The 16,590-nt window shown below is 35.1% G+C and overlaps 1 protein-coding gene across 7 annotated transcripts in view; it reads left to right on the plus strand.

Annotated features, from left to right (window-relative positions):
• The first annotated feature begins 474 nt into the window (after positions 1 to 474).
• The window catches only part of Msr1 (macrophage scavenger receptor 1), a 66,858-nt gene continuing 50,742 nt past the window's right edge, over positions 475 to 16,590 (plus strand). For 2 of the 7 annotated variants that reach the window (XM_013521525.1, XM_013521527.1), the window contains exons 1-4: positions 476 to 700; positions 10,669 to 10,756; positions 12,511 to 12,617; positions 14,795 to 14,902. In XM_013521525.1, coding sequence (XP_013376979.1) covers positions 541 to 700; positions 10,669 to 10,756; positions 12,511 to 12,617; positions 14,795 to 14,902 — 463 coding nt within the window. In that variant the 5' untranslated portion in view covers positions 476 to 540. Of the gene's footprint in view, positions 701 to 8,238; positions 8,330 to 10,668; positions 10,757 to 12,510; positions 12,618 to 14,794; positions 14,903 to 16,590 lie in introns of those variants that run through there. The other 5 variants (XM_013521529.1, XM_013521528.1, XM_013521524.1 and 2 more) reach the window with 4 other exon arrangements.

The following is a 16,590-nucleotide window of genomic DNA, read 5'->3' on the forward strand; positions in this document are numbered from 1 at the left end:
TGAAGTTGTTGAACTGGGTGCCAGTAAATGTGATAAAACACATAGAACTCTGACAGAGTTGTACAACATAAGGGTTTTTCCTTTCTTCTGACCCCATACTTGAGACCTGCATGCATCTGGGGAAAAGGAATAACTTGTTAGGTGGCCAAAGACAGATAATGCTTGGGGTCAGTATAGAGAGAGGTGAACTGAGCATTATTTGAATAATACTTTTATTTATTAAGCATCAGATCCTTTCCACGAGTTTTCCATGTTTTAGGCCCAGGGTAAGCATGTAAGAAAAAGGATGAAAGAAAGTAGATCAAACATGAAGTCGTCTCTCAAATTTATATATGAAGGAAGAGATTGTGGGAATTATTGAATGTTATAAGGCACACATAACTTGCTAAAAGGGAAAGATCACCCTGCTGTAAATTACGTGCCCTGTGACAACTCCCTTTTCTTTTCCTTCTTACTTCTCATTTTATTCTTTGGTGTCCCACATGGGAAGAGGAATGAGTTGGACACATTTAGATTTTGCAAACTTGTGGGTTGAGGAAAATGCTATTGAAACACATTGCTAAGAAAAATTTTCAACACAAATGTGTCATTTCCTTTCTTCATGGACCAGATGCTGAGATACTATCAGATAAAGATTTTAGGTTTCAATTGCAAAGAGAAGGAAGTGGAGGAATCAGTGCTGCCTTCTTTACAATCCAAGGTAAAAGAGGCTTTTTAAAAGTCTTTTTTCAAAAGTATTTCTATTGATTGTATGTGTCCGCTTCGTGTGTGTGTGTGAGAGAGAAAGAGGGGTTGTGTACATATTTCTAATGGAATATTTTCTGGTATTACTAATTTTATTTGGTTACTTTAAATGCTTCTACAAAGGTTTTTTTGATAAGGTTTGCTGAGTGAAAAAATGGATATATATGTATAAATATTCATGAAATACACTAAATAAATTGTAGTTTCAACTGACAAAAAATGTTTACCATATAAATTATGCCTGTTTTGTTAAAAATATTGGCTTGATTCCAAGTATAATTTAACAAATTTTAGGTACTCTATTTTCCTTACTTTTTGCACAGTATTTCCCACTTTGAATTAATTTTTTTTTTTTGTAATCATGACTTGCCTATATAGGAAACAATTATGGGATGTCTACTATAAGTAGGTGATTGAAGTAGATGTAGGGAAGGGATGCAGAGAATGAAAGATTCTGTTCTCAGGCATTCATTATCTAAGGCATAGACTCCAACAGGTGTAATGTAGTAAAATTGCTATAAATAACTACTGTGGAAATGTAGGAGGGGCTGAAATTACTTCACCTTCAGAAAGACTTATCAGAGAAAAAAATCTTCATGGAGATGTTAGAATTTAGGTTCATCTTGAAAACTAGGTAAGACTTAAACAGAGTGCCATGAGAGGTTGGTATTTGTCATTTGCAAATAATGAAAATAATGGTAAAAATAAAGGCACATAACTGAGATTACGAATGTTTTGTGTGGTGGTTAAAAGCTAATATTCTAATAGTACACTGCCTGCTTATTTTCAGATCCCAGAATCCCCACTCCCAGCTGGGTGACATTGGCTAGTTACTTAAACATTTTTGCTCCTGGTTTTCAGAGATATAAAATGAGAAAATAGGCTATATATCTCATGGAGCTACAGCAAGGATAAAATTTTAAAAATCCATATATGAAAAATAAAATTTTCAAATAACAATTATTTATTAGCTGATAATTTTCTATGTATCAGGCAATTTACAGAAAAACATTTTTAACTCTCATGGTCATTCTTTATGTTAGTGTTTTGCTGCTGGGGATTGAACCTAGGATTGAATGCATGCCTAAATGCACATACTACCACGGAGTTGAGGAATATTCTCAGCCACAAATTGTTTCAATTAATGTTATAATCATACTTTATATATATATATATATATATAAAGAAATTAAAGTTGAAAGAAGTTAAAACATTTGCCTAAGATCGTACATCTGAATAATAACAGTCAAAACTGAAAACTAGATATTTAGATTAAAACACTGATGCTCTCTTTCTGCCTTCTCTACTAATGATGACCACAATTGATATTAGGTAGAATGTGGATATATTTTACTAGAACCTGTCTTACAGACATATTCCTCAGCCATGAGCTATTGGTTGCATGAATATAAAATTTGATTTTTTTTGTTTTGCAATTTGATTTTTATTTGATATACTTTTCAACTATTCTTGCATGAATATCAGGATTTATTCTTAAATAATAAATGTTACAAGATAACTGTTTACCCCAAAGCTTAACACGAAAATGTTGATGAGTCTAAATAGAAAACAATTTTAGAAGAAAGAATGTACAGAAAATATAAATAGGCAGGTGGTAAATACACACTACATGTGAATAACTCATTTTCACATACATATAAAAATAAAGCTCTTGAGGTTGTATAATGAATACAGTGAATGGGTATAAATACACAATAATCTAAGAACTACAGGGCTGGGGATTTAGCTCAGCGGCACAGCGCCTGCCTGGCAAGCGCAACGTCGTGAGTTCGATTGCTGGTACCGGAAAACAAAAAAAACAAAAACAAAACAAAACAAGAACTACAATAAACACTACATAATTACATGTAACTGTCCTTTCACATTAATAACAAAAACTGAAACTGTCTCTGCACTATGGTGTCTGTGGTACTAGCTACTCAGGAGGCTGAGGCAAGAAAATCATTTGAGTCTAAGAATTTGGAGTCACATGGGAAACACGATGAGACCCCACCTCAGAGAGAGGGAGGGAGAGAGAGAGAGAGAGAAAGAAGGAAAGAGGAAGCCTTGGGTATGATTTAACTCTTTGTATCAAAATCTAAATGAAGTTTGGGCTGGGGATGTAGGCCGTGAAACAGAGCTTGTTCAGCAACCGCAAAGCCCTGGGTTCAGACCCTAATACCACACATGCACGCACATCTACATGATTCTAAAAATAAACAGTACTACACAAGGATGTTGGATTTAAAACCTTTATACCCATATATGACTGATATATTTAAAAAAATGTACCATTATTTTAAATAGAAGTCAGGCAACAGATAAGTCCAAAATACTTTTCCTTTAGCCAGGTAGTTGAACCTATGGTGAACTGTCCTTAATAAGCATTTCAAAAGTATAAAGCTAACTTACGAATATTGTTTATGACATTAGAATGTTAATATAGTAAAATGGCTATACAAATAAGATACATATATTTGATGAATTATTGTGTAGCTCATTATTTTAAAATTGAAAAAAGTTACTTGAAATGTAAAACAATTTATATAAATTTTTTTGGAAATCCACAATATGTATGTTCTTTATGACATCAACTGTGTAACATATATTTGTCTGTACAGATTCAAGTTTCATCTGAAAAATGAAGTTCCTTTCCTGTATTAGGATGATGAGATGACAGAAGTTTTATTATGCCTATTTACATTATTGTTACAATATTTTTAATGTTTATCATGAAAATAAAGGGTTCCAAACTTGTTATCTTTGAAATTCTTTCACTGTGATTCTCTTGTTATCACTTCTATAAATGTTTAACTTACTGTTTATAAGCTGACATTGCAGATATATTTCACTTCTCATGAGAACATGCTTTTAATAGATTATACAAACCCACAGGATTTCATAATCCTCTACCATTTGACATTTGATTGAAAAAGTTGGCTTAGTGAATTTAGTTTTTCTCTAACTTTGGAAATGTTACTTAAAGGCACACTTGAATTGTTTGAATTGTTTACTGGCTTCTAATAGGCCTTCTATGTGTTTATACTACAACATTATTTAAATGTTATCGCTATAATAGCTAAAGTACTTAGTTTACAAGTAGTTAGAATATCAGAAATAATCTGATATTCTAATAATAAATTCCCCTAAAACAAAATGGGGACATTCGGAGTGAAATATCTTTGTTTTAGTTTGCTAGTTACATGCAATTCAGAGAAAAATATTTTATTTTCCAGCCTGTAAAAGAAGAATTTCCATATTAATAAAATTTGAACTTTGCATGGCACATAAACTGAGATCTGAAATCTAGTCATCTTGCTGAATATTTTGGCTTTTATTTACCTCTGTAATTTTTCAATGATATGTGTGCAGTGATAACTTTCTATGAGTCAGAAACTCTGGTCCCTGAGCTAAAGAGATGAAAACCCATATCATAGATCTAACTTGGGCGAGGGAAGACACATGTGAGATAAGACAAATATGGAAAAACTATTTTGTATTAGACTGTGATACCTTTTGAGGAGAAAATCCAACCAGAAAGAAAATGAAGGGGGTAACACTATCATCTGTACTTTTTTTGGAGGCAGGGTCTCACTATGTAGTACAGGTCTGCCTTGAACTCACTATGTAGCACAGACTTGGACTGAACTTACAGTTCTCCTACTTCAGCCTTCCAGAATATGAACCAGCACATATATTTCGGTTTTCAATTGTGATTCCTGGCTCATATATCCCTCCATGGCAAATCACAGAAATTCTGACCTATCAAAGGGTAATCAGCCTTGAGACCCTCCTCATCGCGGAGGAGGTATGTGCTGTATCTTGGAAGAAGTGCCGCACAGAGAGGTTAAGGAGAATGTGAACAGACCAGCTTTGCTGAGTTTCTCCACTCAGTCTATCAGCATTCACACCTATGCGGTGCAGCCTTCGTAGAAAGTCAGAAGGACACAGAAAATCAGACTTCTGAAAGCTTCCAGATGACTGGATATGAAGAGATTCCTGGGGGCCTTGCTCCTGAAGAGAGCGGGTGGAGGTTCCAGGGCCCGTCGCTCACACCTCACTCCATGCTTCTCTTCATCCAGCCATGTATTTGTGTCACTTATGTCCTTTACAATAGACTGGCAAACATAAGCAGATTAATTAACCTAATAAGGACATACAAAGCCGGTGAGATCACCAAGGGAGTCCAAAGAGAAAGCAGAAGAACTGGGCCCTAGCTCACTGTGGTAGTGAGATGGTGGGAGGATGAGGAGGAACACTTGAGGGGGAATGGAATGCTGCTTGCTCTCTGTCTCAGAGCAATTACCAGTACAGTGTCTCCAGACAGGAGCCATAAACTCAAACAGCTTTCAGGCACACATATATGCGAGGCTGTTCATCTTTATGCATCTTTGTACCTTAACTATTTATTGATCTTCTAGGAGTGTGCTACTGCCTCTGCCGTACGGGTGAGCAGCTCAGCTCCACATGCGTGTTACAGATGCCCTTCGTGCTTTCTAGTTCTTTTTCTTCTCCCGAACCTGACTGTTTCTTGCTCTTCTCCCACAGCTGTCCTACCGGTTCTCCCAGGTCTTCAGTGCCAGATCATCTTCCTGTACTTATGGACTAAGTGTGTTTGCTCTTAAATTTGTGTGTCTCATGTGTTCTTTCTTGAAAAAGTATTCAATTCTTCTCTGTATTCTCTGTTGAGGTGGTATGTTTGGTATTTGTTTATCAATTCTTTTAACTTTTTTCCTGTTTTGTAATGCTCTTATCCCATTGCTACCACTCAAGATGCCTGGCTGGGGTAAATAAAAAGGAGCGAAAATCTGAAACTCCAGACAGCTGGGTCAGGAATGAATCCGAGGAAGTCAGGAGTTGCTATGTAATCAGGGTAGATCTTGGAGGTGAGAGTGGTCTCAAACAGATCTGTGGCTTCTGATTTGAGTGACTGCTTTGTTAGCTCCTACCTCTATCTTCCAATGTGCACAACGGTGCCATGCATTCTTCATTATACAATAAGTAGATCATGATTGTATAATAATAAATAATAATAATAATAAATGGATGATATGGTAGCATCAAAAATCCCAGGGGAAAAAGCTTGGTTTGAAAAATGTACCATTGCTTCCGCTTCTGTCATTTAAAAAACATCTAGTTGTGAAACGTGAGAGCTCAGCTGATTGTACTGAACCACCTCCCATACAGAGAGCAGTTCAAGCCCTTGAAGTTAGAGCAGACCCCAGACAGAGTACAGAGAAAGTAACAAAGGTAACAAGCAAATGTCAGCAAGCCTATGACAGTGCTCTTTATGATTAACCTAGGTTTTTGTTTTTTGGGAAAAAATATATGCCGATATATCATGCAGTTTGTAATGCATGTAATTTAATTCCTGCTACATTACATGTGATGTAGTTCCTGCTCTATCATCCACCAGAAAACCTGCAGAAATAGTGTACTCCAGAGAAGCCAGGGAGAGTATTTTTCCTGCATCATTCCACTCAATAGATTTTGGTGTTTGTTTTCCTACAAGTCACCTATACCTATCAGAGGTGTTATATAGACCAAATGTGGTTATTTAGGCAGAACTCAGACATTGGTTAGAGAATTTTCTTTCTGAAATGTTTAATAACTCTGTCTGAAAAAATCACAGTTCAAAATAGAGTAATACATGAAACATTTATTACCACCATTATAAAGTAAAGATAGATCAAAACATGGAGACTTAAAAGACAAAACTGGATGTATTCTGAGGCAAAAAAGAAAAAAGGCACAATGTTTAATAGATAATGTCTTTTGTGATACTAGTAATAGTAATCCAGTTCACTACAGCTAAAAATGCTTTCAGAATAATTTTTCCTTAATTGTAGAGTGATTTCAGTATTTTATTCTGGAAAGCCAGATTGATTTCTTTACTCCAAAAAATTAAAATCAGTGCATAAGCTGGAAGCTTCTAGCTAGAAGCTTCTGCAGCCTCTGACTGGACCCTGTGCCCCTATCTCTTGCGTCCATGGTGCTGATTCACTTGGAACCCCACATTGTTCATGTATTTATGTTTGTAACATATTTTCTATTCTCCAATAATCTCACCACAAATTTCTGCTCGTTTTTCAAAACACTGATAAAATATTATCTTTTCTGTGCTTCTACAAAAAGTTAATCTCTCCCCTTTGTCTAATGACTGTGACTGCTCTATGCATATCACAATTCAGATGGTTATTTACAAAGAATGCTGTTTTTTCTATTAGTGCCTAAGATCTCTGGAAGACTGAGAATGTTCCATACACACTTATCTCAGCTTACTGCTCACTTGCACAGTGCTTGTTACAATGACAAGGTAAATGACTTGACACCGCGCCTCAGCAAGTGTGTGGATAGAAATAACATTTATGCTACCGCACTGAGGCACAAGTTAGGCCACTGTATTATAATTCTGCAAAATATTTCTTCAAAATATAAGACATTATATAAGAAAGATATAGAGATTTAATAAAGATCAGCTCTCGATAAATTGATAATCACAAAGATTTCTTTGAGAAATATAACCCCCAAATTTGATTGATCTGTGTTGTTGCTGAAATTCATCAAGTTTTTTTTGTTTTTCAGGAAAATGAATGTTTATGAAAGGCCTGTCAGCAGTCAGACCGCTAAAGGCAAATGTTGCTGACGGAATCCTGCAGTTCCTGTCTCCCCACCCACGTTTGGGAGGCAGGAAGGGCTGTGGTTCTCACAGAGGCCTATGAGCTTGGAAATACCAGGAGAGTAGTTTCAGGGGAAATTTTTTTTTTCACCTTTTAAAAATTTTTATTTTAAAGAGAGAAAAAAGAACAATAAAAATGATACAGAGTTTCAAAACAAAATGATAGGATATTTTTGCAGAAGGAATGGTGATACAATGATTTCAAAGGTATTTACATTTTGAAGATGACAACCAAAATTGATAAACTTGTTAAGTAACTAAGATAACCCCAAATTTAAAAAGAACAACTATCCTAATAGAAAAACTGGTAGTGCTTCCTTGAGAATTGCAATTCTATAGTCAAAGCCAGGGGCCAACTGGGACTTACAAAGTGCAAACAAATGTAAATGAAGAACAGGTGAGAGGCAGCTCCTCAGTGGCTTAATTTAGATCCATGGAAGCTATGAAAAGAATAAGAATGGAAAATGAAAACAGCCACAAATTCTGAGTCCAAAAATTCCTTTATCAGGTGAAGCATACCTCTTTCAGTTCCCCTCTTTCACCCATCGATCTTATTTCACGGACAAGAACAAAGGGAATATATGAGACTAATGTCTTACAGAAAGCAAACCAAGTCATCCATTTAACAAATACTTAGGTTGCTCTGGCAATATCATTTTGAACCAAAACAAATATTTTGCCAGTCTTCCATAGTTCAGTCTAGATTCAAAAGAATCTGAAAAACCTCTTTTGCAGAAACATTCCACCTTTTGCATAAACATTCCTAGGTGGGAAACAAAATAATCTAAGGTGTTTCTTTTGCATTTCAGTGAAAATAGAGTCTGAATATCTCAGATGTAAGGATCAAAGCCATGAGAAGGGGAAAGCAAGCAGTCAGAAAAGAAAATATTTCTAGTCACATACCAGGTGTGTATGAACACAATGTTTGTGACTCCATTCTCTATAAACTGAATTCATAGTTAAAAATTTTTACTACATAGCCTCAGCTACTTTGAATTATAGTTTGAAATGAATTTAGCTAAATTATAGTTACCTCAAAATTTTTTTGTTTGTTTTCTTTGAAAGGTAGAACTCTTATCCAAATTTCATGATAGAGTAAATTAAAGAAGAGTAAGTGGAAATAAAGGCTGGATCTGAATGGTCCAACGTAGTTTCTTACAGTTTTTCCAGATAATTACTTTTATGTTTGAGTTGAAGCCTTGCTACTTTGCTAAGATTGGTGTTGTCCTCTTGGGGTCAGGTGATCCCCTCCTTGGCCGCAAGAGCAAGTGAGTCTCTAGGTGTGCATCATCATGCTTGCTTTGTTTATTATTTTTACTTTGCCTCAGTCTCAGGAAAAGAAAAGAATTTAGGCCCTAGTTCTACTCTACTCTATCCACTTCACTCATAGAAGTCGTCATTTAAAGAACACAGTCTTTGAACAGATCAACACAGGATTGGTAGAAATCAGTTTTCAGATGATGTATTTTCAAAGACTGTCATAGCAAGCAGCCAAATAAAACATCTCCTTAGAAAGGCTTTAAAAATATATTGATAGAAATTGAGTCACATCCTTGTGACTGCTTCTCCCCAAAGCAGGATGAATCTTTTCATATGAACAATTGCCCTTTATCGTAGGTTGGATTTACGTTCAGTGTCCTGGATTTGCCAGTGTGCTCCATTGAAACCGTGCAGGGCTCAATCCATTACTCGACATTTGAGGAAATAAATGATCAGAAGGTGTGCGCTTTATGTTAAATTGTCAGTCAAATAAAATGAATAGTGCCCCCCCAAAAAAAACAAAAAAAACAAAAACCCACCTACTTTCTTTTCATAGAAAATGTTCTTAAAATGTGATCTTAAGACCAGCAGCAGAACATGTTGAGAGCTTATTAGAATTGTGAATTCTTTTCTCATTCTGTTTTATTTTCAATCAGCTTTATTTATTTATTTTTCAAGTAGAATTTTAGGGGCTGAAGCTGTTGGAGCATGTGTATAGCATATTCAAGATCTGCAATAGATCCCAAGACCACAAACAAAAACAAAACAAAAGAGAAGTTTGTTTTCTTGAGTATATTTTTAATTTAAATTTATACATGTATGTTTTATGCATGTATTATGTATTTTCGCAGTGCTGGAGATTTAATCCAGGGCTTCTTGTGTGCTCCCCAAGCAATCTTCCACTGAGCTATATTCCCAGCCCTGATTAAATTTATTTTATTTTATTTTATTTTATTTTATTTTATTTTTTTTAGTAATGGATAGAGGATAATTGAAACCAGGAGCTGTACATTTTGATTAAATTTATTTTAATGGGTACATAAAAATAGAAACTGTACACATTATTGGGATATAATGTGATATTTTGATATACTGTGTGTGTACATTGGATGACATTAAAACCAAGTTGAAAAGAAAGAATTGGTATGTGTTATGTACATGTATGAACTCCACACAGGAATATAAATATTATGTACTAAAAATGTGTACACACAAAAAAGGAATTAGATCAAGGGGTGAATAAAGGGGGGGATAGAAGGTAAAGACGATGTAGTAACGAACAAAAATGTGTTATCTATATGTACCGTAAAAACTTCTCACAAGGAATGTAAACATTATGAACTACACACTTGTACGAATAAACTAAAAGTTTTTAAACATCAGGTTAAACAATCCACCTCCTCATTTATGATTCTTTATGATGAAAACTTCAAGATCTTTTATTATAGCTTTTTGAAATGTATAACACTTTATTGTTATCTATAATTACCTGAATGTGCAATAGTACATCAGAACTTCGTGCTCCCACCTAACTATAACTTAGCACTCATTGATGTAGAGTTACAAATTCTTGACCACTGCCATTCCCCACAAATATCAGAAACTCTGGGTATGAAGCCCATCAATACCTTTAAGATGTTTGTATCAGTCAGAGTTTACTAGAGAAACAGATATAACACAAGATGTACAAATATACACGAAATTGTACGTTTGGCTTATAATGGTCAGCCACAGAGTGGATGAGGAAGTGTGCAGAGGCTGTCTGCATGCTGGAGATTGAAGAGCCCAGCCCCAGGCCTGGGGCTCACTGCAGTGTCCGTGCAAGTCCATATCAGGAGGCTGATGGGTCTACGACAGAATGCTGAAGAACCTACAACGAAGGCTGGAGAGCCTACACCAGAAGCCAGGAGATGACCAACCTGAAGGTGAAGACTGGAGCTCTGTGGAAGAACCAACAAATATTTTAATTTTCATTTTTTATGCAGCCTACCCACCCTGGGTGCTTGGGGGCAGTGCTCTGTACCCACACTCTCTGCAGTTCTTTTTCTTGCAAAGGCTCAGGATGAATACAAAGTAAGTACCCTGGATCCCTGTTCAGTCACTTAGCCAAACCTCTGGACTCCTCAAGTTGACACAATGTATCAACCATAACAATGTTTAAATTGATTCTGATACATGGTAAAATAGATAAAGTTATGGATAGTGACATAGAGTGCTGATTATACCTATAAAGAAAACAGGTCAAGAAAGAAAGAAAGAAGGAAAGAAAAGAAAGAAAGAAAGAAAGAAAGAAAGAAAGAAAGAAAGAAAGAAAGAAAGAAAGAAAGAAAGAAAGAAAGAGGGTTCTTTATTTTCCTATGATTTCCAGCCTAGTGAGTAGGCTTTATTTTCTAATCTGATAAGCAAATCCCTTGGCAAGGAAAAATTGAATTATAAAGCTCTTTTCAATGAATTTAATCCAAAACCTCTGATAAAAGATCACACAAAATATTTGTACAAAATGTGCATAACTATTTTTTCCCTTAAGAGAAGTTATCTTTTTCTTTTCTACTATATGGTAATTTTCCATCATTTGAAAAATATGAATAATCCAGAAATGGCCATCTGAGATGAATACACACGTCCCAGATGAAGACATACAAGTGGCAAATAAATATATTCAACATCATTGGTCATTCAAGAGATGCAAATTAAAACAGCACTGAGATTCCATCTCATGCTAGAAAGATTGGCTATCATCAAGAAATCAATAACAAAATGTGAGTGAGGCTGTGGGGAAGAAGGAACCCCTCTCCCTTTTGGGAGTGTAGACTGGTGAAACCATGGTGGAAATTCCTCAAAAAACTAGGTTTAGAGGTTCCATTCAACCCAGCTATTCCCCTCCTGGGTATTTTTCCAGAAAATCTGAAAATATCATACCACAGCGATATATGTGCACCCATGTTCATAGCAGCACAATGTGTCACAGCTAAATCTTGGAAACAACCCAATGCCCATCAACTTAGGAATGGATAAAAAAGGTGTGATATTTTTATACAATGGATTATTACTCAGTTATCAAGTAAGATAATCTCAAGTCTTTTATAGGTAAATGGATGCAACTAAGGACCATACTCATAAGTGAAATAAATCTGACCCTCAGGTGTAAACATTGCCTTGTCTCCCTAGTGTAAGAAACTGAAAGAGTAAATAAGATCCAAAAGATACAATAGGTATTGTGAAAGGGAAAGAAACTGCTCAAAAGGAAAGAACAACTGGGATAGGGGAAAAGAGAAAAGAAAGAAAGAAGGAAGTGGGAAAAAAATATATATATACACACAAGACAGCTAAGATAATTATACTACTAATTTATTTTGGTTTATTGAAAGGGACAATTAATGCTTAATTTTTTGATCAACTTTTCATGTTTACATCTAGTAATCTGAACAACTATTTTGAAGATAACAATACGCAATATAACAACAATTGTTGATTTTTTATCATCTTGTTTTGAAATTCTGTATCATTTTAAATGTTTTTTTATTCTCTTTAAAATAAAAAAATTTAAAAAGCTACTTTTCCTAACAGAAAACACCCATTACAAACAGAGATACACATTTTTGCATAAAAAGTTACATGACTAGGTTCCTGGTAAAACTTTTCATGTTAAAATTAAACTATCAAATTTAATGTGTTGCTACAAATGACATATGAGTGAATTTAAATAATTAGCTGTATGTTTTTCCTTGCTGGAATTTAATTTGATTACACCGATTGATTTCAAGCATTATGTGAAAGACCTCGGACATTTAATGTGGACATATTATATTTTGCTCTGTGTTTGACAGCATTATGGAGCGGCGGAATATCTTTCTTGATCACCAGGAAGACGCTGATAGTTATTCAGATTCTGTCAAATTTGATGCTCGTTCCATGACAACACTGCTTCCTCCTAGTAAGTAGAGGGGGAATAGGGTGCCCAGCAGTGGTGGTGCTTGGTTAGTTTGCTAGGGATGTTGTGAAAAAATCACAAATTATGTGGCTGAGAACAAGATTAACCAGCATGAGCAATTGAACAACTGAACAAATCCTGTTTCAAAAGTAAAAGGGGGCTGGGAATGTAGTTCAGTGCAAAGGCCCTCGGGTCAATCACCAGCACTGCAGTCAATCAATGGATGAAGTAATTTCTCTCATAATGCTGAAGCCTAGAAATCTGAAATCAAAGTATATGAAGGACCACTAGCCCTTTCAATAGCTCTAGGAAAGGATCCTTTTTTGCTTTCTAGACTCTAGTAACTCCCATCGCTTCATGGAATGCTTTGGCTTGTGGCTGCATCACTTTAATCACTGCTCCTTTGTTCATTTGTTATTTCTTCCCGTGTAACTCTTCTAGAAAGACCCCATTCATTAAATTAGATTGACTCTAATCCAGTACGACATCATTTTGATTTGAGTACATCTGCAAGGCTCCTATTCCAATTAAGATCACTTTCATAGGTAATCAGGGTCAGTACTTAAACATATTTTGGAGGGACACATAATTCTGCACACAAAAAGTGAATCGGAAGTTTCAAGAGGTTACAACAGGAGCTCAAAACAAACAATGTTCAGCCTTAACCCGATAGGCTTTTTTAAGGTGGCAGGAAAGGATTTCTTACAATTCTTTCAGGCTTGAAGGATCAATACCTGTATCCAAGGGCATGGGTGGAAGCGGGTGGATTAGAAAGATATCTCAGTTGGAAGAAGCAGCACACATAAAGCTTTTAGAGGATAACACATGAGGTCCCACAAAGGCAACTCTGGAATATAGAACTCAATCCCTGGGCACGTAGATCTTGTGTCTTGTGTAAAAGATGGGTGGGAGGTTGAGGCATCAATGTAATGCACATGACAGAAGATAAAGCAAAAGCTGCTATAGGTAATGAGTGAATGGCAGGAAAGCACGGAAACATTGGCAACAGTGAATCACGTGAGATGTGCAACAGGTAGAATACGAAGAATTTGTGGTGATGAGTTAGAAATAAGAAAGAAGACATACAGACTTCAGTGTTGGGGTCCAGGAATAGCTTAGAGACATGGTTCCTACCTGGCAAGTGCAAGGTCCTGAGTTCAATACCTGGTTCCAAAAACAACAGATTTCAGGGCTAACCAACTTGAAAGGGGAAATGGCCCATCTTGCTTGGATTATGGGTTATTTTTCTTTTTTCTTCAACCTTTTCTTCCCCTTTCTTTCCTTTTTTTTCTTTACTCTGCTTTTGAAATTGTTTTCTGACAATCTGTCAGGCAATGTTATAAAGCAATATCTTATATTTTGCTTTTGGTTTAGGTATTTGCAAACAGAAAACAAGTGTTACTTCTCTTTTGTTGAACAATAAGATAAATGACCAGAGGGGGGAATTTTTAATGGATATTTTATTCACTTCATCAGAGAAAAGTCTTCTGCAACTGATTCCCCTCTCTCTCAATGTATTTCTCCCACAATTAACATCCCATTTTATGAATCACTGTTCCATACAAGACTAAGTTTAGAATGAAGCTAAAAGATTATTGCTACTTTAATATGTTCTGAAAAATCCAAAGTATGAGCTTCAGTGGTCTATACCAGACTTAGTAATTGCAAACAATTTTATCTCATTGAAAAATAATTTTTATTTTATATTGAAATCATAAGAGGTATTTGAATGTAAAACTACTAAGATGGAATTTGTAAAGAAAGTTAAATTTTCTTGTCATTGAAAATAAATATTTCTCTTATCTTGTTAAAATATTTAAAAAATTTACAATTACTTGGAGAACTTTACCTGGAATATGTTGCCACATGAAATACATAGAAAAATAAAATATATGCTTGCATATATCAGTGCTCTATTAAAATTTACCAGCTAATTCCATAAAATGAGATAAGCAAAACTTGTGGAAATTTAGTAAATGTATAAATAAGTCAAATGCTCACAGTGAGACCTGTACCAGCTTTTTTGTGCCCATCTTCTTGCTTCCTATTTTGTAAATAAGGATTTTATTCCTATTTTTTACCCAAATAGGCTTGATTATTACATAAGGGGCAATTACAAAATTTTAATCAAGTAAGAAGAGCAAGTTTTCTAACAATATGCTGGGATTTTTTTTTTTTAGATCCTAAAAATGGCCTCCAAGAGAAACTGAAGTCCTTCAAAACTGCGCTGATTGCCCTTTATCTCCTTGTGTTTGCCATTTTGATACCCGTCATCGGAATAGTGGCAGGTACAGTACTCTAGACTTCAAGCAGCGTTCAATTTGTTTTAGATGGTAGATTCAGAAAGCAGTTTTCATATACAAAGTGTTCCTTAAATTCATTAAATTAAAAAAGAAATTTACGCAGTGTTAAATGGAAACAGGTAGACCTTTAAAACTAGGCAAAAGATTACTCACTTCAGCAGCATGTCTACTAAAACTAGGCAAAATAGAATATGGTAAGACAAACATGCAATATGTGAAAGTCATATGGCATAATTTAAACTATTTAAAAATACATTTTCCTTTAAAGTACGATATATTTCTAAGGTTGGGCCACACATTTTGTGATAAGCATTCTTGTCCAATGTGAAGAAAAAAAAACAGGTTAACATATGTTAACAATGCATATACTATAAAAACAAGCCTATTGCTTTTTTAGTTTTCTTTAAAATAAAAAAAGAAATGATTATTTTAAAAAAACAAGCCTAATGTGTAAATCTCCTGTGTCTATTATTGAAAGTAGAAAAGAATTCTCATTGTAAAATAATGACTTTACATCATTTAATGTTTATACGGTTTACATAACTACAGGCTTCATGGCTATTATTTTAAACATCTCTAAAAATGAAATTAAAGCACTTTTTCAAGTAAAAAACATGGCCTGTGTTGCTGGAAATATGGTTTTCTCTAGGTATGTATTTCTTTGGGGAGTTTGGGGATGAATTTGAGGATCTGTACAGGAGTAGGTGTATATACCTCAACAATATTATAAACATCATTGTCCTACAGAAAACTTTTTATGTATTTGATGGATTTTGATTGGCAATTGAATTTATATTCCTGCCACTCTCCTTTTCTCTCTGGCTGATAAAGTGCCTGGCCATATTTCTATCAAGGAATAGTCTTTGAATAAAATACATTTCTAAGTGCATACTAATTAGCCGAACAAGAAAGTATTTCTAAATACAAGGCTCAACTTCCTGGTAAGGGACAATCTAAGGACATATTCTAAAATAGAGCTAAAATTCCACTCAGAAAAAAATAAAAATGGCAATGTAAGAATAGCTATTGTTTTTTAATATTTTCTGTGTCCAGGCATTGGGCTATAAACTTTCCACAGATTATCTTAATATACCCTTATAGTTAACCTGTGAGCATACCCCATAACTATCCTCATTGTGGACACAAGGAAACAGACTCCTCAGTAATAGAGGTGTAGTTCCCATTTATAAATTCTGGATCTTAAACTCCATGGTGTATTGTCTCTCAGTGTAATTGAATTTTTATAGTAAAATATGGTTTGCCAATTTAAAAGAACTATAACCAAAAAAAAGCATACCCCAAAATGGTGCTGATTTTATCTAGAAAACATATTTCCTTGTGAAAAAATTCATTTTAGACATTAAAAATAAACACAAACAAGAAGAGAAGCATAAAAACACAATGCGTCCACAACAGCAAAGCCCATGAGCAAGCAAACTGCAGCCATCACAAACAAAAGGTCCTACTGTGCCTGAAATGAGCCAACTTCCTGATGAAACAAGGTTTTCTCTGTGTTGTCTGCAGTCCCAGGTGCATGGCTGAAAGTAACATCATTGATTGGGGCTATTAGCTGTACACTAGTTAGAATTTAGATACACTTCATCTCTTTTATCCAAAGACACAGCCCATAGTGCCAGCCTAGGGCACTAGATCCAATCAGAATGCAGACAGGA

The sequence above is a fragment of the Chinchilla lanigera genome, unplaced genomic scaffold (genome assembly GCF_000276665.1).
Source record: "Chinchilla lanigera isolate Chin_1 unplaced genomic scaffold, ChiLan1.0 scaffold00062, whole genome shotgun sequence".
NCBI lineage: Eukaryota > Metazoa > Chordata > Mammalia > Rodentia > Chinchillidae > Chinchilla > Chinchilla lanigera.